The sequence below is a fragment of the Adiantum capillus-veneris genome, chromosome 19, assembly GCF_014529385.1.
Source record: "Adiantum capillus-veneris isolate H3 chromosome 19, ASM1452938v2, whole genome shotgun sequence".
Lineage (NCBI taxonomy): Eukaryota > Viridiplantae > Streptophyta > Polypodiopsida > Polypodiales > Pteridaceae > Adiantum > Adiantum capillus-veneris.
In genome coordinates, this window is record NC_140949.1 from 81,556,602 (window position 1) to 81,579,465 (window position 22,864).

The 22,864-nt window shown below is 46.0% G+C and overlaps 1 protein-coding gene across 1 annotated transcript in view; it reads right to left on the reverse strand.

Moving 5' to 3' along the window:
- The window catches only part of LOC147434324 (putative E3 ubiquitin-protein ligase XBOS32), a 57,162-nt gene that overhangs the window by 22,306 nt on the left and 11,992 nt on the right, over window positions 1-22,864 (reverse strand). The window contains exons 6-7 of the mRNA XM_086490847.1: window positions 252-310; window positions 84-130 (exon numbers count right to left, since the gene is read on the reverse strand). Of these exons, the coding sequence (XP_086346973.1) occupies window positions 84-130; window positions 252-310 (106 nt within the window). The remainder of the gene's footprint in view (window positions 1-83; window positions 131-251; window positions 311-22,864) is intronic.

A 22,864-nucleotide genomic window follows, 5' to 3' on the forward strand; every position in this document is an offset into this window, starting at 1 on the left:
AGCATCAGCTTCTAAGTTCCGCCCAGAGCAGTTATCACACGTGAAACAAGCTCATAAAACAGAACCTGATCCAACTTCCATACCCGTTTGCATTTTGAAGAGTGCAATCAGCTCCTCTTGAAATAAGAATCTACAGGACAACGTAAAAACCTGAGCACCTCCTTTTATGACTATTCAAGCAGATTACGCAATAAAAGAAATTTCTTATTGTGATCCAACTTTAAAAAATAAGGTTGAACATCTGTCATTACCTGACAGCAAGCTGTATTGCCACCACAAGCAGCATAATGAAGAGCACTGCTGCCAGATCCTGTAAAAGAATGAACTTTAATTGCAATATGAAGATGAAGCACATCCCAAATCTTGAATCTGCCCTTATGTTCGTCAAGTTCATGAACTAGCATTCAAGGTATTAGGTCATGCTCAGCTATTAACTACCTTTTTTGGTGCATTAATTCTTTCTATCTAAGCTTCTTTCTAGTACTAGGCTTCGTCGTGGTTGAGTTTGCCCTTGATCTTCAGAGTCTTGGACAGAAACTTAGTACTGTGACCTTTCTGTTGATGTATGCTCATGTGTGCGTTGTGTTGTGTGTTGGGAGCATATGTTAGTACCTAGATCTACACCCACTATTGGGCACTGATGACATTAGTGGGGATGTTGTAGTATTTAATCAATACTATGCATGATGAAGTTGACGATTATATAGTCTTATAGGTGATTGTCATGAGTCTATGGCTGCACTTTCCTCCATCGGTGTATTTGGGCTCTTTCTGGATTCAGCTATGAGGCTTATTTATTCTTACAAGGGATGCCCAAAAGCAAAGCCCCAAAGAGTTTTCCTCAAAAGCTTCTCAAACTCAAACGCATTATTCCCAAAAGCTGGCCAGCATTAATTGTGGAGATCCAAACGTACTGCCACATCAGCAGACCAGCGCGTTTTGCGGAAATTCTGCCACGTCAACAATCAGCGGAAATTGCGGGCGTCCATACAGTTTGCAACGTCAGCCTGTCGGCGTATTTTACGGAGCCTGCCAGAAGTGTGTGTGTGTGTGTGTACGGGGGCCACCCACGTCACCAGTTTGTGACATACCCCCCTCTTGAAAGAATTGTAATCGCCCTCGCTTACGCCTGCAAAACAGACAAAGGCCATTAACTGGCATAGTAGACTGTCACGTGCACATCTAACCCTATGTGTACGTGGACAAGCTACTTCATGGCAAGGGTTCAGTTCAGATCAGTTTAGTTCAGTTAGATTAGGAAGTGATCAGGCACTTTTGTGGGTTTGTTCGCAGACCGTGCATGTCCAAGCACTTAGAGTAGATGCATAACCTCTGGTTGCACACAGCATGAGCATCAGATTTCCATCAGAACCCATCAGGAGCATTTTTACAGTGCATAGACCTATTTTCCCTATTTTAGCCAATTTTCACTTATTATTTTTATGTGACTTTTGTTGGGAACTAAGTAGGACAAATTCAGTAGCCAAGTAGATAAAGAAACCTAGCGCTAGCACTTTCTGGCAGAAGAGGCAGCCGGAGCACTTGCTCAACACGCACCTTCTCAGGAGGACCCCCAAGAGCATGGCCTAGCGTTTCTGCAACACACCATCAAAGCTAGTGTTTTTGCAAGACATATCAGCCTTCGCGTTTTTGCATTGCAGAGCAGCTTCGGCATTAGCAGACACATCAGAACCATTTCACGACAGCAGATCAGCCCTAGCGTTAGTAGATTTTCCCCAACAACAGAATTCAGCCCTAGCGTTTTTGGAGCAGCAGGACATCCAGCGCTTTGCAGTTCCATCGCGAGAGAACGAGCCCATTCACCAGCAACATAGACTCACCGTAGAACAACCCCCGAACCTCGTAGATCTCACCTTCCCGCAGCAGATCCTCGCTGCACGGTCAGATCCCACGAAGTTTGCAGTTTCAGCCCGGAAAACGTAGATTTCAGCATCTGCGTTTTCAGCGCGTCATCGTCGTACCGTCGTTATCGACATCGTCACCGACATAGAGTCAGAATTCAGCAGTCCCCATCGTCGTCGACATCGTCGGCAAGTCCAAGCATTGTAGAGATTTGTGCAATCAATAGTAGACCGCTCTCGCCATAGAGAGTGGGGCCTTCCGAGGAGGGTTTGACAACTTTCTGGTGACGTATTCTCTTCTCTCTCTATCTCTCAGACTCATGCACCTTCATTCACAGTGTTCATCCACTTTGTTTGTGTCCATTGCACTCTCTCACTAAAGGAACGGAAGGCTCTCCCTTCCGTAAGTAAAAGGAACCTTGAGCACAGTTCGGAACACTCATCTTGAGCAAAGTTCAACATTCATTCCGTTGCACCTTACATTGGTATCAAAGCTTTGGCAATGTTCTGTATCACTCAAGGAAAGAACAACAGAAATTTTTTTTGCTTGTTGCGGTCGCACGTCAACCAAGTTCTCTTGGGCGTGTCGATTTCTAATCGTGTTTTTGAAAAGCGACAGGAAACCCAAGAAATAAGGGCTTGTCCAGCCTCCCCTTGTGCCTCTTTTCACTCATTGAGAGCGGACCGTGCACTTAGCGGCCGGCCAATCGACGTGAGGTGGGAAAAAGCAACCTTGGTGTGAGCGCAAGGCTGCCAAGGGGTGCACCCGCGGAAAAGAGAAGAACTCGGGTGAAGAGAAGATCCTTCTCTAACATAGATTGCAAGCTAAAGAAGAACCTCAAGACTCCCGAACCTCAAGAACCTCAAGACCACCAAGAACCACAAGAACCTAAGTTCCTCGTGAACTTAAGAACCCAAAACTTTAGTGGATGGTCATCACCCAAAGCGGAATGGATACTTCACATGAAGGTGATGAGCATGGAGTTGGCGAAGAAGAATTTTCCCCACCAGAAGGTTTTTCTGACCCTCCCCCTTCCCCATCCACGCCAAGGATTGCACTAACTCCTATGGAGGAGTTGGAGCAGATGTTTATGGACAGGAAGTTAGAACGCGAAGCAAGGAAGTTTAAACGCGAAGCACGAACAGTAGAAAGAAAAGCAAAAATTGATCGCAACTGCGAAGAAAGAATGGCAGCCATAGCGCGTGAGCGCGAGCAAGCACGCTTGGGAGCCAAAGTAAGACAAGCCGAATTTGATCGTGAACGCAAAGTAAGAGAAGCAGCATTTGATCGCGAGAACAAAGCAAGACAAGCAATGAACGACCGACACATGAAAGAGATGTTGCGACTCTTTTCTCAAGTGCGGCACGGATGCAAGAGCTTTGGGAAAAGGAGACTCTCTCCGTCTCTTCTTCTCCCAAGTATGACATACATGATTTGCATAATTATGATAAGCATGATGACTTGAATGACAATGAAAAACATGAAGATTTGCATGATGATTTGAATGATAATGATAAGCATGATGAATTGCATGATACTAACAAGCACGATGATTTTCATGAAGATGATGTGATTGTTCACAAGGATGATGTGTTAGTTGATACTTTCTCTAGTGAAGCTAACCTCATTGTAGAGATGATCAATAACAAAGAACCGATCTTGGCTCTCGAGCCTAGGTCCACAGAACCGCCCCAAGAAGTACTATGTGTTTGAATGATTAGTCAGCACGCATTGTTCGAGTGTTTCATTTGTGATGATTTCTTGTATTTTAGTCACCGTCCTTATGTGATCCCTTTTCCCAGGCATGACATATTGTATGATGAGCACGATTCACTCATGAATGAGCACGGATGTATGCGGATTATTCGTGAAAAGCTGAAATGTTTGCCCCCAAGGAAGTCACATTCCATGTCTCTTCCTTGGCATGACACAGTATCTGAAAGAGCACAAGACAGATTGAGCATCAAGCATGGACATGTCCATTGTGATTTGCCACAGTTGATTGATTTAGATCAGAAAGTCAAGATTCGACCCCATTGTTTGCAAGTGTTTGAGGAACAGTTTGGCACTCCGTCTCTATGTTCATATGCATTGCATGCACACTTTTTTCGAAAAACTAGAATTTTTGCAGTCACTTTACATGGAATGGGTATGTTCAAGTTTTTGTGTTGGAAGTGGTTTCAGGAATTTTCAGCCTCGGAGATTCTTGAAGATGGTAGACGCATGACTATGGACAAAGATGAAGCATCGAAGGAGCCACAGAAGACTTTGTGTCGCTTTCGGTGCGGCCCAAAGAAGCAAGCGTTGCAGACCTTTATGAAGTTCAAGTATTACACGAACCACGCATCAGAGTGGGCCGACGAAGAGTCCTTCCCAGGTTGTTGGCGATCTCCCTCGACGCCATACAGTTCGTTACCAATACCTCACTTTGAAAAGGAGGGGATGTCACGTGCACATCTAACCCTATGTGTACGTGGACAAGCTACTTCATGGCAAGGGTTCAATTCAGTTCAGTTAGACTAGGAAGTAATCTGGCACTTTTGTGAGTCTATTCGCAGACCATGCATGTCCAAGCACTTGGAGTAGATGCATAACCTCTGGTTGCACACACCATGAGCATCAGATTTCCATCAGAACCCATCAGGAGCATTTTTACAATGCATAGACCTATTTTCCCTATTTTAGCCAATTTTCACTTATTATTTTTATGTGACTTTTGTTGGGAACTAGGTAGGACAAATTCAATAGCCAAGTAGATAAAGAAACCTAGCGCTAGCACTTTCTGGCAGAAGAGGCAGCCGGAGCACTTGCTCAACACGCACCTTCTCAGAAGGAACCCCAACAGCATGGCCTAGCGTTTTTGCAACACACCATCAAAGCTAGCGTTTTTGCAAGACAGATCAGCCTTGACGTTTTTGCATTGCAGAGCAGCTTCGGCATTAGCAGACACAGCATAATTATTTCACGACAGCAAATCAGCCCTAGCGTTAGTAGATTTTCCCCAGCAACAGAATTCAGCCCTAGCGTTTTTGGAGCAGCAGGACATCCAGCGCTTTGCAGTTCCATCGCGACAGAACCAGCCCATACACTAGAGTTTTCAGTTTTCAGCATAGAATCACCGTAGAACAACCCCCGAACCTCACAGATCTCACCTTCCCGCAACAAATCCTCGCCGCAAAGCGTCATCGTCGTACCATCGTCATCGACATCGTCACCGACATAGAGTCAGAATTCAGCAAGTAAAGATTTGCAGATTTCAGCCCTTAGGAGTTTTCAGATTTCGGCCCGTCTCGTCGTCGTCCCCATCGTCGTCGACATCGTCGGCAAGTCCAAGCATTGTAGAGATTTGTGCAATCAATAGTAGACCGCTCTCGCCATAGAGAGTGGGGCCTTCCGAGGAGGGTTTGACAACTTTCTAGTGTCGTATTCTCTTCTCTCTCTATCTCTCAGACTCATGCACTTCATTCACAGTGTTCATCCACTTTGTTTGTGTCCATTGCACTCTCTCACTAAAGAAACGGACGGCTCTCCCTTCCGTAAGTATAAGGAACCTTGAGCGCAGTTCGGAACACTCATCTTGAGCAAAGTTCAACATTCATTCCGCTGCACCTTGCATAGACACTGACTATTAGTACTGACGCACTAGACAGGACACATCTAGCACTTGTACAAGACGACAGTCACATCATTGGACATCATAGGACTTTACTTGACATCACTTGACAAATCACAAACAAATTCATTCCAATACTCAGACCATGATCAATCGGCAACGTATTTAGTAATCTCATCTAGATCCATTCCAGACCTCACGGATGCCTGATTAACTAATCCTCATTGCAATCATGTCTATAGAGATTTATGAGACCCAAATGCTGCAATCATTTCGTCTTTCAGTTCCTGCACTCAAACAAGTCAAGTACAAATCAATCATTTTCATTTTCGGGAATTCCAGTTATAAAGTCATACAGCAGAATACTACTCAGCCCTTTAGTATCCCTGAAACCCAAAGGGGACATCAGTGACTCTATTCAAAATCGGGGTAATCCGTTGACAAAGGAGCGGAGTGATGGTCACGAGACGGGCACCACGTTAGTACAGCTGAAGATGGTCGGCTCATGGAAATGCCAGGAGCAGGTGCATGAAGCTTTGCAGGAGGATATCTGAATACTTGAGCACGTACTAGATGTAGATGGGAACGGGTGTTCTTGTGATGTGTATGACAAATGTGATATGTTGATGATTGAGTCATGGATTTGAGCTCTATTGGTCGGGATGCCTCAAGTGCGAGGACTAATGATATTTTTGGTGGCTTTTGATATGCTGTGTGGTTTGGGTGTTACGGCTTGCCCTGTGCAGCTCTTGAGAGGAAGCTATGCTTAATCGGTGGACAAGATCAACCAGCTCGAAGTTTGTGATGATCATGGCGGTTGTCGTCTCTTTGGACTGGGATCGACTGGGATCTCACCGACCAGGAACTACCGTTGTCACAAACGGGAGCGCATAACAATATAAAATATACTCGGATAAATAGAATTTATCACTTAATACTGAAGCCAAAGGATATAGAGAGAAATAAATAGAGAGAGAGAGAGTGGAAGATCGACACAGTACTGGGGACCAGAAGATGGGTTGGTCCCCCCCCTTATAGAGAATCCTTTATTAGGGAGAATCTTTTTACAAGCACAAGAACCGGAGGAAACCCCTCCGTTCTAATTCTCTGACTCGATGGTCATTCCTTCCCGTAAGGGAAATCCGAGAGACGAGCTCTCAATCCTTTTTCCGTCTATACTCGGAGTCGAGACTCCACAGACAATTTCCGAATTCCGTTCCCAGAATTCCCAAGCGTAGACCGAAGCCTTCTCGCTTCTCCTTCGCAATGAAGTACCTGCAAACACACACGCAAACACGCGACAACAATTCGTATGGAGAATCCACAATAGATACCTGTCGCTCTTGCGCGGGAAAAGTGACTTCCGTGCTTCGTAGTCTCGCGATCTCTTGCGTTATCTGGCGGCAGAGTCTTCTCTTGCTAACGTTGGTAACTTCCTTTCAGTGAGGGCATGTGGTGCTTTTATAGCTTCTTCGCCACAGCACGAATAGCTGCTCGCGTAGAGATCGTGGCTGTTTTTTTTTTTTTTTTCAAAAAAAAAATCATTTTTTTTTCGTTGTTCTGCCAGAAAAAGAGAAAGAGAAAACGCTGGCTGATCTGTTGTCTTATTTATCGGATGGCTGCCCACTTATTAAATGGGCGGCCGGCGTATATTAAAAATAGTCTAAATCCGCCCAAAAACTCAATAAAACCTTATAAGTTAAAAACAATGCTTTCACAGCACTTCCCAGGCGTCCCTGGATGCAACCACATGCACAAATGCAATGCAGACATAGATTCCTCGCGGGAAAGCGTTTGCTCTTCCCGGAAAACTCGTTCAAATTTTCCGCTTTTTAAGAAAAGCTTCTCAGAACCCATCTTTATTCTTGTGCTTGCGTCTTTACGCGTATTCCTCTTTCCAATTCGGATTTCTTCTCGACTATGGTTATCCCCTTTCCGATGCACCCATCACCCACCTTGTGACGCATCAGGAATACCCATCACCTAGTCCTTTCCTACCGAACTTACGGTACAATCCCCTTCACGATGCTCTATGTCACCCATCCTATAACGCATCAGAGATGTCCGTTCCCGGATGGTCGGATACTTCTTACTGATGCTCCCTGTCACCCATCCGTTGTGACGCATCAGAAGTACCCGTTCTTGGTGGCCTTACAGTTATTCCCTTTCACAGTGCTCCTGTCATTACTTTGAATGACACACTAGGGATACTCTGTACTCGGATGTCTCCAGTGAGAAAAACTCTCACTTACAATTCCAATAACTCATTTAGAATTATTTTTCCTTGGTGTTCCAAGCGAGAAAACCCTCTCACTTATAAATCCAATAATTCATTTAGAATTATTTTTCTGTCAGATAAAGCCAATTTAGCAACATCCCTCTCACTTATAAACAGTTGTCCTCAATTGTAGAGGTCCAACTGAACTGCCGGGGAGAAACCGGAAAGATTCCAAATCTTGCTCAATGGTGAGTTGAGCTAGTCCTTTCGCAAAAGAGAACTTAAAAATTAAATTAAACAATAATTCAATAATTCAATACTCACCTTACCGGTTTATGTCTTTCCTCTAGTACCTCGAGGATATCCTTCACCTTTCATTAAAGTTACAAGCCATGTAAGAACTCGTCATTCGCGTCTTTCCAACAGATTGGAAGTTTCCTCATCCGAGAATCTGTTAACTCAATTCCACCTTCTCAATTCCGACAAGAATAATCCTCCTAGAAATCGATCTAGGTCTATGTCCTTGCGCATAATCCTGCGCTGTTAGTCCAGAGGGTATTAAACCTCTTGTGTCCTCCCACTAGGGAACACCCAAGTCATAGAGCATTCAGCTCGATGTCTTTCTTTCACAAACACAGTTTGTGATAACATTAAAGAAGGTTCTTGTTCCGGGCTATCGCTCAACGTAGGCGGACGGTTCTAATCCGAAGATTCTTTGTGCACGGCGGCACTTCCTTCCAATCTTTTCCTCCTACGAGTTATTACCACCAGCAATGATTTCCCGACGCCCATTAGCGTCTCTTCCTTACAAAATCATCAAAAGTGATTCACCTTACGAGCATCAATGACGACTTGCAAAATCTCAGGCAGATAGGATTCTAGCCATAGCATTTTCTAAACGTACGTTCAAACCTGGTTCTCAATAAAGCAAACCCTCTTTGATTCTCAGGGATGTTCTCCCATATGTAATTCTTACCATTTTGAAACGGTTGGCGGATTATATTCTTACGAACAGAATAGTTCGAATTTATTCCAGCAACATGTAAATGCTACTTGACCTGCTCATGGAGAGACATATACCGCAACCAAAAGTTGCTACTGTAATGGTTAAAGCACATAGCGTACTCAATGATCAACGACCATAAGAAAACCTCTTCTCCGTAGAGAAACTCAAATTCCTTCTACCGAACACATCTCAAATAGAGATTCTCGTGTCGGAATATCCTTGCGCGCAAAAAGGCGCTCAAGAGAGTATAACAAACTCTCGTCCAGTTCCTTGGCATAGGTTTGTATCTTCGTGTGTTATCCATGTACTCAAAAGTGTACATTATTCTTAAGCTGTGTTAGAGTTTCGGTGAACCTGGGAAATTTTCTTCCCTTCGTAAGATCCTTAGAGCGAAGACGCTCAACCTGACGATCCCTTGGCTCGATCTTAGAGCAAAACCCGCTCATCAAATAAACTAGGATTTCAACCCTTGGATTCCTCGAGCACAGGCCGTAGTCGTCACTTGTTCCTTCCCTCGTAAAGAGAGTGTTCATTCACTTGTGCAAAAAGCACTACCATGTCTTCCCTGACCGGGTAGGGGGTGTTGGTTCATAAGCTTAGTGAAAGCTTTTCTTGGTTGAAAGCTCGGAATGGTTTCTAGAGGGCACTCTACGCAGGATGGGCTTCTCATATGCTTGGATTAGAGGGGTGTCAGCTTTGTACAGACAGGCTCACAATCAGGTGCTTTTGGCAGGAGGTAGAGGTGAGCGCTTCATGCTCACACGATCGGTCAGACAGGGTTGTCCTCTTGCCCCCTTTCTCTTTCTATTCTATGCGGAGGCGATGAGCAGATTTTTGGTGTCTCAGCAGGTTGGTTTGAGGGGCCTTGCACTACCTATACGGGGAGATGAGCTGCTGGACGCTGAGTTTGCCGACGACTCAGCCTTGTACTTAGAGGGCCAGGAGGCCAATCTACACAGATGTGAGCAGGCTTTGGCGACCTTCTGCTGTGCATCGGGCGCACTGATCAACTGGAGAAAGACAGTAGCTTTCTCGGTTGGCAGTGCTCCTGTGCCAGATTGGATGCCAGGAGAGGGTTTCAGGTGGATTCCTCCAAAGACTGCAGTTCGGTACTTGGGTTGTCAGGTTGGTTTGGATTTGTCTCCCGAGCAGCAGATTGCTCCTCTTCTCCTGTCCATCAGGAGAAAGTTGTTACATTGGAGCTCAGCACGACTATCGCTGGCTGGTAGAGTAGTAGTTGCCAACCAGGTGTTGTTGGCGACTATGTGGTACATCACTTCTTGCTGGAACTTCTGGAGTTCTTGCATCAACCAGGTAGAGAGGCTGATCAGGAACTTCCTTTGGTCAAGTCGCGACACTCAGATTGCCCGAGCCAAGGTGGCTTGGTCGGTCATCACACTTCCTTGTTCTCAGGGAGGGCTTGGGATCATTGATCCAGCACAGCAGAGCAGAGCCCTTCTTGGGAAGTTCGTCGTCAGAGGACTTCTTCCAGGCGAGGAGCCCTGGAAGGAGTTCTTGCTGCAGAGGCTTCGTGCCAGGGTGCCTCAGTCAGGAGGCCCTTGGCAACCTTCGACCAGATGGATCTTTACAGAGTTGCGCCGAGTTGGTTTGAGCAGGAGACTGGAGGACCGATTCGCTGTGAGTTTGCTTCGTTCTTGGGAGCTATTACGGCGTGGCCTAGAGCAGAGACAGCCGACGTGCATGGAGGAGCGCCTGCGGCAGCCCCTCGTCTGGAACCCCATGGTCAGCACTCAGAGAGGCCATTTGGTTGGGAGTAGGCCTCATGTTTCTTGGGGTCACATGGCAGCAGGTCCAGCGCGCTCTCTAGGTGACTGGCTAGAGTTCACAGGTTTGTCAGAGGAGGGGCAGGCTGTCCAGCTACAGGGCATGAGAGGGGTTCAGAGCATGTGTCAGGACGTTCCAGAGTCAGTTCCAGCTGAGTGGCTCACGCCTCTCGAGCCAGTAGCACCCCGGTGGATGGGAGCCTTCACACGATTGGAGGTTCTCATTTCAATAAGGGCTTGCTCAGAGACTGTCCCAGCCTTGTTCTTCGAGCTTCAGGGTGGGGGACGATTACAACGAGTTGCAGTCGAGGCCCCGCAGGTAGCAGAGTGCTGTTTCCAGAGGATCCGAGTTGTGGGCATCTGTGGGAGGACTTGCGTCATAGACCCTGACCCAGCAGCTCTTGAGACTGGACACTGGAGGCTATGGGCTTGAGAGTGCTGTCCACTGGCACGAGTACAGTGGGATCCTGGTGAGTAGCTTTGGAGGGACCCCCTCTCTTCTGCAGACCGCCCAGGAGTCCCTTTCTTTCAGTACACTGTTCGGCTTGGACGTCATATACTTGCAGCACAGAGAGAGGCCCGCCCCGCTGCAGCACGTCGTTGGCAGGAGGAGGGCCTCACAGTTGAGTTCTTGGCAGCTTTTTGGCAGAGGCTGTGGGACTCCAGACAGCCGAGGCGCGTCACTTTGTTCCAGTGGTTGGTTGCACATAGAGCCACAACAGTAGGGAGCTGGCTTGTGCATAGTGGTCTCTCGGCCGCATGTACAGCCTGTGACCAGTTGGTGGAGAGTCAGCGACACTGTCTTTGGGACTGTCCGTCGGCCCAGCAGGTGTGGCTACGAGTTCTTCGGCTGATGCCTGCCCTCTCCACGGCTCGACAGTACACTTGGGGGACAGCCGCTTGGTCCACCCTCATGGGCCCGGCACTTCAGTTTGAGCTATCTTCCACCAGCAGGATGATAGTGATAAGGGGGGGCGACCTACACTCCAGCCTGCTACAGACCTTACTCCACAGGAGTGGTGCAGTGAGAGAGATGAGTGTTGGGAGCTCATCAGCGGCCTAGCTCTCTGGTTCATCTGGCGGGCCCGTTGTTTCCGCATCTCTGAGGCTCGCCCTGTGCCACCAGTAGAGACTGTTCGTGACTTTTGGCTGGAGCTGATCCATACTCTCAGAGGACAGCTTGAGGGACTACACGGCAGCTCCGACCGCATGCGGGAGCGCCGCGAGGCTTTCCTTCGACTCTCGCGCCCTAGGCCTTTCTACACCATGGTCCAGGGGGTGCTCAGATGGCACTACTGTCCACCTGTGTGGCTTTTCCCTCCTCCCATCTCTTGATTTAGCCCCATTGTATATATGCTGTTTTTTCATTGGGAGAGTCTCCCCATCATGCTTGTTGTAGCCCTCTCTTGCAGAGGTCGGAGCTGCCCTGTAGTCCCTCAAGCTGTCCTCTGAGAGTATGGATCAGCTCTAGCCAAAAGTCACGAACAGTCTCTGCTGGTGGCACAGGGCGAGCCTCAGAGATGCGGAAACAACGGGCCCGCCAGATGAACCAGAGAGCTAGGCCGCTGATGAGCTCCCAACACTCATCTCTCTCACTGCACCACTCCTGTGGAGTAAGGTCTGTAGCAGGCTGGAGTGTAGGTCGCCCCCCCTTATCACTATCATCCTGCTGGTGGAAGATAGCTCAAACTGAAGTGCCGGGCCCATGAGGGTGGACCAAGCGGCTGTCCCCCAAGTGTACTGTCGAGCCGTGGAGAGGGCAGGCATCAGCCGAAGAACTCGTAGCCACACCTGCTGGGCCGACGGACAGTCCCAAAGACAGTGTCGCTGACTCTCCACCAACTGGTCACAGGCTGTACATGCGGCCGAGAGACCACTATGCACAAGCCAGCTCCCTACTGTTGTGGCTCTATGTGCAACCAACCAGGCTCTATGTGCAACCAACCACTGGAACAAAGTGACGCGCCTCGGCTGTCTGGAGTCCCACAGCCTCTGCCAAAAAGCTGCCAAGAACTCAACTGTGAGACCCTCCTCCTGCCAATGACGTGCTGCAGCGGGGCGGGCCTCACTCTGTGCTGCAAGTATATGACGTCCAAGCCGAACGGTGTACTGAAAGAAAGGGACTCCTGGGTGGTCTGCAGAAGAGAATGGGTCCCTCCATAGCCACTCACCAGGATCCCACTGTACTCGTGCCAGTGGACAACACTCCCAAGCCCATAGCCTCCAGTGTCCTGTCTCAAGAGCTGCTGGGTCAGGGTCTATGACGCAAGTCCTCCCACAGATGCCCACAACTCGGATCCTCTGGAAACAACACTCTGCTACCTGCGGGGCCTCTACTGTAACTCTCTGTAGTCGTCCCCCACCCTGAAGCTCGAAGAACAGGGCTGGGACAGTCTCTGAGCAAGCCCTGACTCAAATGAGAACCTCCAGTCGTGTGAAGGCTCCCATCCACCGGGGTGCTACTGGCTCGAGAGGCGTGAGCCAGTCAGCTGGAACTGACTCTGAGATGTCCTGACAACCCTACGAGCAGTCTTCATTAACTAATAGAAGGATCTTTTTCTCGGAAAAAAAAAAAAGGATTGCCTTCAACAAGATGGGCCGAAGAGCTGCCGGGTCTTTTCACATGGATTAATGAAGCAAGGCGAAGTGTAAAGGCTTCAAAGCATATTTGTTATTAGTGCCATCATTGTACCCAGTTTTTTTGTGTTGGTATTTAGCTACCATCTTCTCGTCTACTCGTCGTCTCGTGCATAGCACCCGTGGTAGTGTTGGCTCCGGGTCTTTTTGTGTGTGTGCAGAGAGAGGGGGAGAGAGAGGTTGGGCGGGCTTACTGTGTGTTTGCAGATTGGATGAGTGTGCTATGCATTAGCAGTTATGGTTGTATGTTGTCGAGCCAGTTTTGGTTGGAGTTTGGAGTTTCTAAGTGAGTGTGTGTGGTCGGTGATGCTCCAAGGCGAGCCTGGTAGTAGAGTTTTACAGAAAAGTGTGCGTGTGTGTGAATTTCTGAGTGGTTAGGGGTACCGAATATTCCCTGGGCTATAGAGAGGCAGTTTGACGTGTGCTGGGTTTGATCCCCCTTCCCTCTTTCCAACGTGTCAATAGAAAAGAGCACAGTGAACAGACTTTTAGCAAATGGCACCGATATAGTCACATAGTCTTGCAGAAAGCCGTCCCTTCTTCCCTTAATTCCTCGCACACACACATACATGGAAACCTCAAAACTTCCATAGACTCTCCCAAGTGCAAAATTGAAGAGAAAAAGCTCTCATTCACTCCTCCACACACTCGAAAATAGGATGCGAACGCGACGGGACTGCATTAAACCACCTATAGGAACCCTTCTTCCTCCCACACACAGAGAGGTGAAAGTGTTGACATTGGGTCTCCAAAGTTCTCTCTCATCTTGAACTATCACGGCACCGTGTGTGATGTGTCAAATTTCAGCATTTTCACACCATTTTTGGTCATTTTTTACCTTTTTAGCCCTAGTTTTGACCCGCGGTGGGCATTTTTTGCGGGAAAAATACCAAACAGACTCCAAAATCAACCAAATTTTTTAGGCTTGGTCCTTGATACCCAAATATCATTTCCACATGCTCATATACCATTTTTGACCACTTCTAGGGTGGTGCACGCATCACCGCAGATCAGGCACCGCAAATAGACAATTACCGCATGTGTCCAACTTCCCGGACCGGCCGAGAGTGCCCACACTTCTCGCTTGCATTATTTACATTCTAAAAAGCTCAAACACATTCCCTAGAGCCAAAATAAGCCACTTGGGACCACATCCAAGGCCTTGATACCCTATCTAGGCATGTACATGTGCCCAACTATCAGCACGCAAGCATGAACCTTTACAATGTACACACGTTGCACCACGTTTAAAACTCAAAACCACTTTACAAATCTCCCAAATGCATGTATTTACATCCTTTTGTACATATGACCATACATATACGCACTACTTTGTACAGACCAAAAGTGGTTTATCAACGTCACAACCTTCCAAGGGCATTATGTAAAAGTCCTCCTGCCCTAAATACCCCTGACAATGCAACCGAAGTTTACCAATGACAAGTGTAATGGCTATGTCCCGTCCGGGGGCCGCTAGAACTTCCTCAGCTGGTGGTCCCATCTTGTCGGGTGTCATCTTGAGCCGCGCCGCCAATTCAAGTGAAATGGAGTTGGCCTTGGCTCCTCCATCGAAGAAAATCGGGGCTTCTTGATCTTTCACTTTGCTCCAAGCTTGGCAAAGTTCTATACTTTCATCAATCAGGCTTGGGTCAGTACCCATGCAATTTGATACCAGTCCTGCTTTTATCTTGCCTTTTCTACCACATTTCTCGAACTCTCTAGCCTGTCTTCAGTTTGTTCTTGTTTTGCCTTTTTGGGGCACTTTGCGGAGATGTGCCCATGTTCCCCGCAACCAAAACACTTCTCCTCTCTGATATAATTGGCCCTCTCTCAAAGAGTGAGCCGGGGTCGTGTATCCTTATCATTCTTTTCTTGAGAACTCTTTTTCTTTCTACTTTCATTGTTGGAGGTCTGTCGGGTTCTCTGAGTCAGAATCTCATCAGTGGGGAAAGTCAAATTTCCCGAATGTATTGAAAAACCCCGTTTAGCATGACCCATTAATAGAATTTGACTTTTGTTCAAGGTAGTAATCTCGGATCTCTGTAGGGAGTCCGCAGCAAAACCACTCAATCTGTTCTTTAAAAGAGACCACCTTAAATGAAGAGGTTGGTAGAAAAGAGTCCCAAAATCTCTCGCAATAAGCGTCCAAAGAATCTCCCTTGGTCATCCGAAGATGGTTCCAAGAGGTTCATATATCTCGTTCGTACTCTTGAATCGGCCAGGAAGAAATGAAGAGCCTTTTGAATTCCAACCACTTGACTAGAGCTTCCTTCCTCAGAACAAGAGTGGCCCAGCATGTTCGAGCATTGTCTTTAAGAAAAGATGCAGCCCTCCTAATCTTGGAGTGCTCTGAGTAGTGCCCTCCAGAGAAGGCTATGTCAAACTGCGGAATGAAGGCCAAAGCCCTCGGAGCATCTCGGAACCCTGAAAACAATTCAAATTTTTTCGACTGTCCACCTTCTTTGAATTCTTTTACTTTCTTGCTTTTGTCTTCGAGGAAGTCATATTGGTTGGCTTTGTAAAAATGCTTCTTCTTTGCATAAAACATGTGGTCATCGGAGTCCAAACTGTCAGAGGATGACTCCTCTGTAGAACTGTCAGAAACTGGGCAAAATCTGGGTTTCTTTGCTTTTTTCTTGCCCCTTCCGAAGCTTTTCTTTTTGCTTTGCTTTTTGCCTTTTCTATCCTCCTTGCTCGAGTCAAAAGAGCTAGAAGAACTGTCAGAAGAAGAGGAAGAAGAACTGGGTAGTCCTTCAAATCGTACACGCTTCTTCTGCTTTCTTGCAGATGCAAAAGAAGATTGGCGGCCCAAATAACCAGGGTAGTTAGTCCCCTTCTTGCGCTTTTTCACTTGCTTTTTGGATTGATTGTTCGCGTCCAAAGGCGGACTGATTTGAGTCTAAACCACCTCCTGTAATTCTTGTTCTATAAACATCCTCGGAGAAGGAGGTTTCTCGATTGCCGGTTTTATTGGTGGTTCGGTGGCTTTCTGCCACTGGGTGTGCACTTCTACGATGGATTGCTGAGACAAAAATTTTGCGAAGTGAGAATCCTTCGCAAATTTATTCATCTGCTTTGTACGCTTGTCAACCTGCTATCGACGTTCCATCTCTTGAAGTTCGTACTGAGTAGGCCGAGGTGGCCCGTACTCTTCCTCTGTTAATTCGATTGAATCTTCTTCGTGATCTCCTCCCGCATCAGCAGATGCAGAAGAAGTCGAATGATTCTTGTTGGAATCCATAAGTGTCGCGAGAAAAGAATCGGATTTCCCAGAGAAGAGAAATTGACCGCACTCTGATACCACTGTAACAAACTTGGACACCCCAAGTCTAGATTCTACCGCGAGACAAGAGAGATTTACTTTAAAACAGTTCACAAAAGACGACACCACCCGGTGTAGTTCCGTGCCAAGAGGTATTGGCCCCAAAGACTAGCGCCCCTTCCGTTATTTTTTTTTATATTAATCTGTGCAAAGTACAAGAGCCCGCGGGTGCTCACTCTCTATCTCTACGTCCAAATGCCCAGAGAAGTGAGCCCTTGAGGCTTATTTATTCTTACAAGGGATGCCCAAAAGCAAAGCCCTAAAAAGTTTTACTCAAAAGCTTCTCAAACTCAAACGCATTATTCCCAAAAGCTGGCCAGCGTTAATTGCAGAGATCTGTATGTACTGCCACGTCAGCAGACCAACGCGTTTTGCGAAAATTCTACCACGTCAACAGTAAGTGGAAATTGTGGGCGTACGTTTGCCGGGTCAGCCTGTCGACACATTTTACGGAGCTTGTCAACAGTGTGTGTGTCCGGGGCCAGCCACGTCACCAGTTTGTGACATCTACAGATTGGGAAGCACAAAAATTGATCCAATTATAAGCTTTTCTTTTAGTCGTTCAAAAGTTGTAATCCGTGTTTGTTTCCAAGAAAAGGGAGCACCTTCCTTGGTCAAAATCATGTAAAGGTGCTGCAATTTCTGAAAATTTGAAAATAAACCTTTTGTAGTAAGAACATAGCCCCGCGAAACTATGCACATCTTGCATGTAACTAGTGGCCATAGCTGCAACCTTGGCCGGATCTATCGTAGCCACCCTCTAGAGAAATAATATATTCAAGAAAGTGTATCTCTTGGCCGGATCCATCCTGACGACCCTCTAGAGAAATAATATATCCAAGAAACTGTATCTCGTGCATGAAGAACTCGCTCTTCTTGCCATTGATAATCAACTTATGATCTCACAAAGTTTGGGAGATGTTCTTGATGTTCTATTTCCGACTTGGAGAAGATAATGATATCATCAAAGAATGTCTCCGCAAATTGCCGGTGCTCTCAAAAGAGTCGGACGTCCATAATCAGGTTAAATAGAGCCGGAGCATTAGTGAGGCCAAAAGGAATCACTAAAAACTTATAGAGTCCAAAAGTGGTATGGAATGTTGTCTTGTGAACATCCCAAGGAGCAATCCGGCTCTGATGATAGCCACTTTTAAGGTCAATCCTCCTAAAATGACTTGATCCCTGAAGTCAATCAAGGGCGTCGTCAATCCTGGGTATTAGAAATGTAACATGATGGAAAAGAACAGACTGAACAGACTTTAGACGCTTCAAACAGCTGAACTGAGAGAGAAACACTTCACAGGAGACACGGAGTGGCGTAGTTCCACCCCCAAAGAAAACTAGCCCCAAACTATGATGCTCCTTTTGGAATTTCTTTATATTGTTTTAACTCAATACAACGCATGCAGCATTGCTCTGCATCTCCCGCAGAAAGGATGCCACAGAGTGAGCCCTTGGTTCATATATAACGGCCCTTGGCCATCAAAAGCAATCTAAATGAAAAGCTTCAGGTCTAAAAGCATATGATCCCAAAAGCTGGCGCTATGGGCATTCACAGAAATCTGTACACTGCCACATCATCGCTTCAACGCAAAATGTGGGTGTTCGTACAGCCACCACGTCGTCAGTTTCTAACACAATAATTTGTGTGTGTGGGTGTTTTCAATAAGTTAGGCCCCATCCACCACGGTTCCATAAGTTGTTATGGGTTAGGATATTAATCCTGATTCCTAACCCTTAGTTAATAATTGGGCCACTTGGCAAGGGTCTGTAAGTTGGTGAGGACTTCCTTTTCTTCTGCTTCTGCTAGGGTTTAGGCCCATCGGCTGGGGTTTGCAAGTTGGCTAGGATCTTCAATGACCTAACACGTCAGCAGTTTGTGACATTCCCCCTTCTTGAAAGAAGAATAATCATCCACAATTATATATACAAAACAACTCAAGTTAGAAAAATAATATTCGAGGGTCATTTTGTTTGCTCATTCCATATCGAAGCTCTTCGTATTCTAGCATAGCAAAATTAGCCATGACACCCAAACCGCGTTGATTTGTAACGGGTGTCTCGATGCACTACAATTACATACTCAGATAATCTCATTCAAGTAGAATGGCACATCATGATGCAACACAGATGTGTCCATATGCATGTTACAAGACACAGAAACACATGGTCGCCGATGAACACTCGCCCCAAAAATAACCATCCAAGTCCAGGCCATGAGTTATTCGACGACTTCCTCATCACTCCTCTCGCAAAAAACCTAAAAAGGTCCGGACCATGAAATATAGAGGCCTTTTACAACCAATGCCCCCAAGACCGCAACCTGCGTCACTTGGAGGTTCCGAGAGAAAATACTAAATCCTGTTTCCTTTTCAATATTCTTCCCGCAATTAATCAAGAAGGTCCAGGCCATGAGTAAAAACACCAATTTTTCGGACATCCAATACTACCCCAGCAAATAACGACAAGGGTCCGGGCCATGAGAATATTCAAACACTCGCAAACATCTATTCTTCAATACCTTCCCGCAAAAGCCCGAGCCATGAGTTCTCAAATAATATCGAATCCACCATCAAAACCAGAATCAAGCAATCTCAAATCGACACCAAAACACGTTCAAAACAGATAGCATCCATTTCAAGAAAATTCCAGACAGTATTTTTCAAACAAAGTTCAAAAAAAGTATCTAAATACAAAGCAATTGTAAAATTCATTCAAGGTTTTCTTTGGTCGCATCATTCTTGTTGTGCCAAGGCATGCCCAAGAGAGCATCGCAATTGCATACTTCATGATGTGGAAGTCCGCCTTTCCATGGTATCCTTGGATAGGACTGGTACCACTTTTTGAGTTTGTCACGTGGCTAGCTCGGCTTCAAGTTCTACAGCTTGTGGATCGTTGTCAAAGTCCATCTGGTTGAGGAAGTCAGGATGGATAAAATTTTCAATGGCTCTTCGATCAAAGAAAATAATTGCTTTGAAGCCGTTGATTTTCCCATAAGCTCTGCACAATTCACTAGAACTTTTGAGATTAATGCCATAAATGTCAGGAACGATTCCAATTGCAGATCTAGCTCGCTTAGCCGGAGGTGGTTCTGAGGATCTCTCGACTGTCGGAGTAGGGGTCGGCGCTCCAAGTCGATTTGTCCGTTGAGGACAATTATAAAATTATGCCCTAATTGAAAACATCTACAACATCGGTCTTCAGGCTTCTTGCAGTAAAGAGTCTTGTTATTGTAGTGTCAAGCGAGGCCTTTGTGGTTGGCTTTTACGAGATTCCTGGGGGTTTGTTCGTAGTGGCCGAGGATTCCGAGTATTTGTAAGGGGCCTTCTGTAGTAGACTCAAGCTTTCCTTTCATAAGCTTTTATCCGACCGTTGAATGGTCCATAAGTTCTTGCATTGTTGATACTTGTTTGGAAAGACAATATTCATGCAAGTGTGATGGCATTCCAATGGTATATCGCTCACATTGGTCCTCCAAGGGAGTCAGCTTAGAGAAAGACACCGGAAGGTAAACATCGAGGAACCTTTGGTTGTAGTCTTGCATGGTTGCCGAGGCAAGCATTTTCAAGTTTCCCCATTCGCACAAAATCTAGACTTCGAACAGGGAGGTCACGTAGCTTCATGCAAAAGTAGTCTTGAAAGCTTGCCAAGTCCTTCGAGTATGCGGTTGGGTGTAACCGGCTTGGACACTCCAAGCGAGAAATCAATAGCAACACACGAACAGAAACTTCATAATCCCTGAACTTTAATAGAAAGAAGAGAGAGAGAGAGAGTCGACACGGCCCGACATAGCCCAGAGGTATTGGCCCCAAAGACAGGCGCCCCTTTCAGTATTTCTTTTTATATTAATCTTTGAGTAAAGTACAACTCCCGCGGGTGCTCGCTCTCAAACTCTGCGTCCAGATGCTCTAAGAAGTGAGCCCCCTGGGGTCACTTATAAAGATTACAAGGGGTGCTAAAAGCAGATCCCCAAAAGCATGTAAACTTCTCCCAAAAGCAATTGTTCCCAAATCTACCAGTAAAAGCATCCAGCGCAATTAACGAAAATCCGTACAGGCTGCCACGCCAGCACTGTCAGTGCAAATCTCGAAAATCCATATTGTCTGTTACTTTAGCACGCCAACGCAAATCCCGAAAATTCGTACTGCCCGCTACCACGTCATCCGTCCGTACACTCAGTCCGTGGGCAATCATGCCATGTCATCATTTTGTGACATACCGCCCTCTTGAAACAATTGTAATCACCCTCGATTACGCCTGCAAACAAACAGAGGCCATAAACCATTTCAGCAGACACTGACTCTAAGTACTGATGCACTAGACACGACACATCTAGCACTTGTACAAAAAGGACAATCACATCATACGACATCACATGACAAATCAATCACAGAAAAATTGATTCCAAATCTCAAACCATGATTGCTAGCAATCTATTTCTTAATCGCATCTAGATCCATCACTAATGCCCGATTAACTAATCCTTATTGCGATCATGTCTATAGAGATTTATGAGACCGAAATGCTTCAGTCATTTCGTCTTTCAGTTCCTACACTCAAACAAGTCAAATGAGAGAGTACAAATCAATCATGTTCAATTTCGGGAATTCCGGTTCATAAAGTCATTCAACAGAATATTGTCAACCCATTAGTATCCCTAAAACTCCAAGGGGACATCAATGACCTTATTCAATCGAGGTAATCTGTTGACAAAGGAGCGGAGTGACTCCCCTCTTGTGCGAGCCTGCTGCACCAGATTTGATCTTGCTAAATTCGAGGTTCTATCAAAGTAGACGATGCTAAACCGAATGCTTCAAGGTAAAGTTCCAAAATCTGAGGAGTATCTGCTAGGTCCTCCTCCATCCACTTCGCATCTAATGTCGGGTAGTTCTTGAATTTAACCAAGAACCGCCGAATCACTTTACCTTTGATCTTTCTTTTCTTGTGTGCCAAAATCTTTCAGGAACGAGTATCTCCTCGCTCTCTTCCACTTCGGGTTGCTCATCAAGCTCCCCATCAACTGGCACCTCACCTTTAAAAGGTTTATAAAGACTCACATGGAATGCATTGTGAATCTTCCAAGTATCGGGCAGCTTGAGTCAAAAGGAGACATCATTTATCTTTCTTTAATCTGGAAAGGGTCATAATACCTCATGCTAAGCTTTGGAAAAAGCCACTCCTTTCCCTTTCATTTCCTTAGGCATGCCGTCTTCCTTTAATTTCAAGTCTCAACAATATCGATCTGTTACCTTCTTATGTCGTTCTTGAGACTTCTCTAAAGCCTCTCGAACCTTGGCAAAAGCAGTGTCCAAGTCCCTCGTGTTTTGGTCAGCTTCAAAAATCTTATCCTGGGTCTGGGGAAGGTTCCGATCTACCAGCTGATTCCCTTTTTCCTTTCTTTCCTTGTGCCTTGGGACCTGCACGGGTAGCGTCTTTCTCTTCCCCTGTCCATTGGCACGTCCAAGTCAATCATCGGAACCCTAAGACGCACTATCATCTGATTCCTGTTTCTCTAGAATCCTTTGATTAACTTGCATTTGGTTTCCTTAGTTCGTCGGAACCCTCTGATTCTTCAGAATCCGATGATGACTTGTCATTTGGTTCCCTTGATTCATTCTCTTCACTAGCGAACTCTTGCCTTTTTGAGGTTGATACTATCCTGCCCGTCATGGCATTGTTTTCAGGTACAAAGTTGAGGAGAGCAACACCGAGGTGTATTTAGTAGTCCAAGGCCTTCTATTGAGGTGTCCCTGGTAGCTTCTTCATCGACTTGGTCTCACTATTGATGTCCACTATGAGTTGCAAAGGGGGTATTAAAGTTTAGGCATCTCAAGTGAACTGCCCAATGTGATCCCATTATTTAGTTTGGCTTCTAGGTATTTATTTTATTTATTTGTCTTGGGTAGAGCAATTTACTAGGCTTGCTATATAAGCTACCCCTTGCCTCCATTGTATACACATTCAATTATTCATTGCCAAGGTTGATTGGTTTAGGAGACTCTCTCTCTCTCTCTCTCTCTCTCTCTCTCTCTCTCTCTCTCCCCTTGGTCTCTACGCTTCCGCATCGTCGACTTTGACAATATGTCCCTGAACACCACATTTGAAGCACCTTCCCTCTTTGCTCCATTGCTTTCTCTGTTCTTCGCTAACTTTGAAAGTCAAGTTAGTTTGGTTAAATTTTATGTTGTAGTTCGCCTTAGAGAAATTCTTGTTAAACTTCCTAGAACTTTCTTCATCAAAAAAAGTCATCCTATCTTTTAGAATAGCGAAACCATTTGCTCCATGTCGCATCATCTCTTGAATGCTTCGACTTTTATGCTTCAAGCAATAGTGATTAAGCTCCATAGGAAATCCACAACAATACTTTTCAATCTGTTCTGCAAGCGGAACGTGTCTAAAACATGCCACTGGATAGTACACC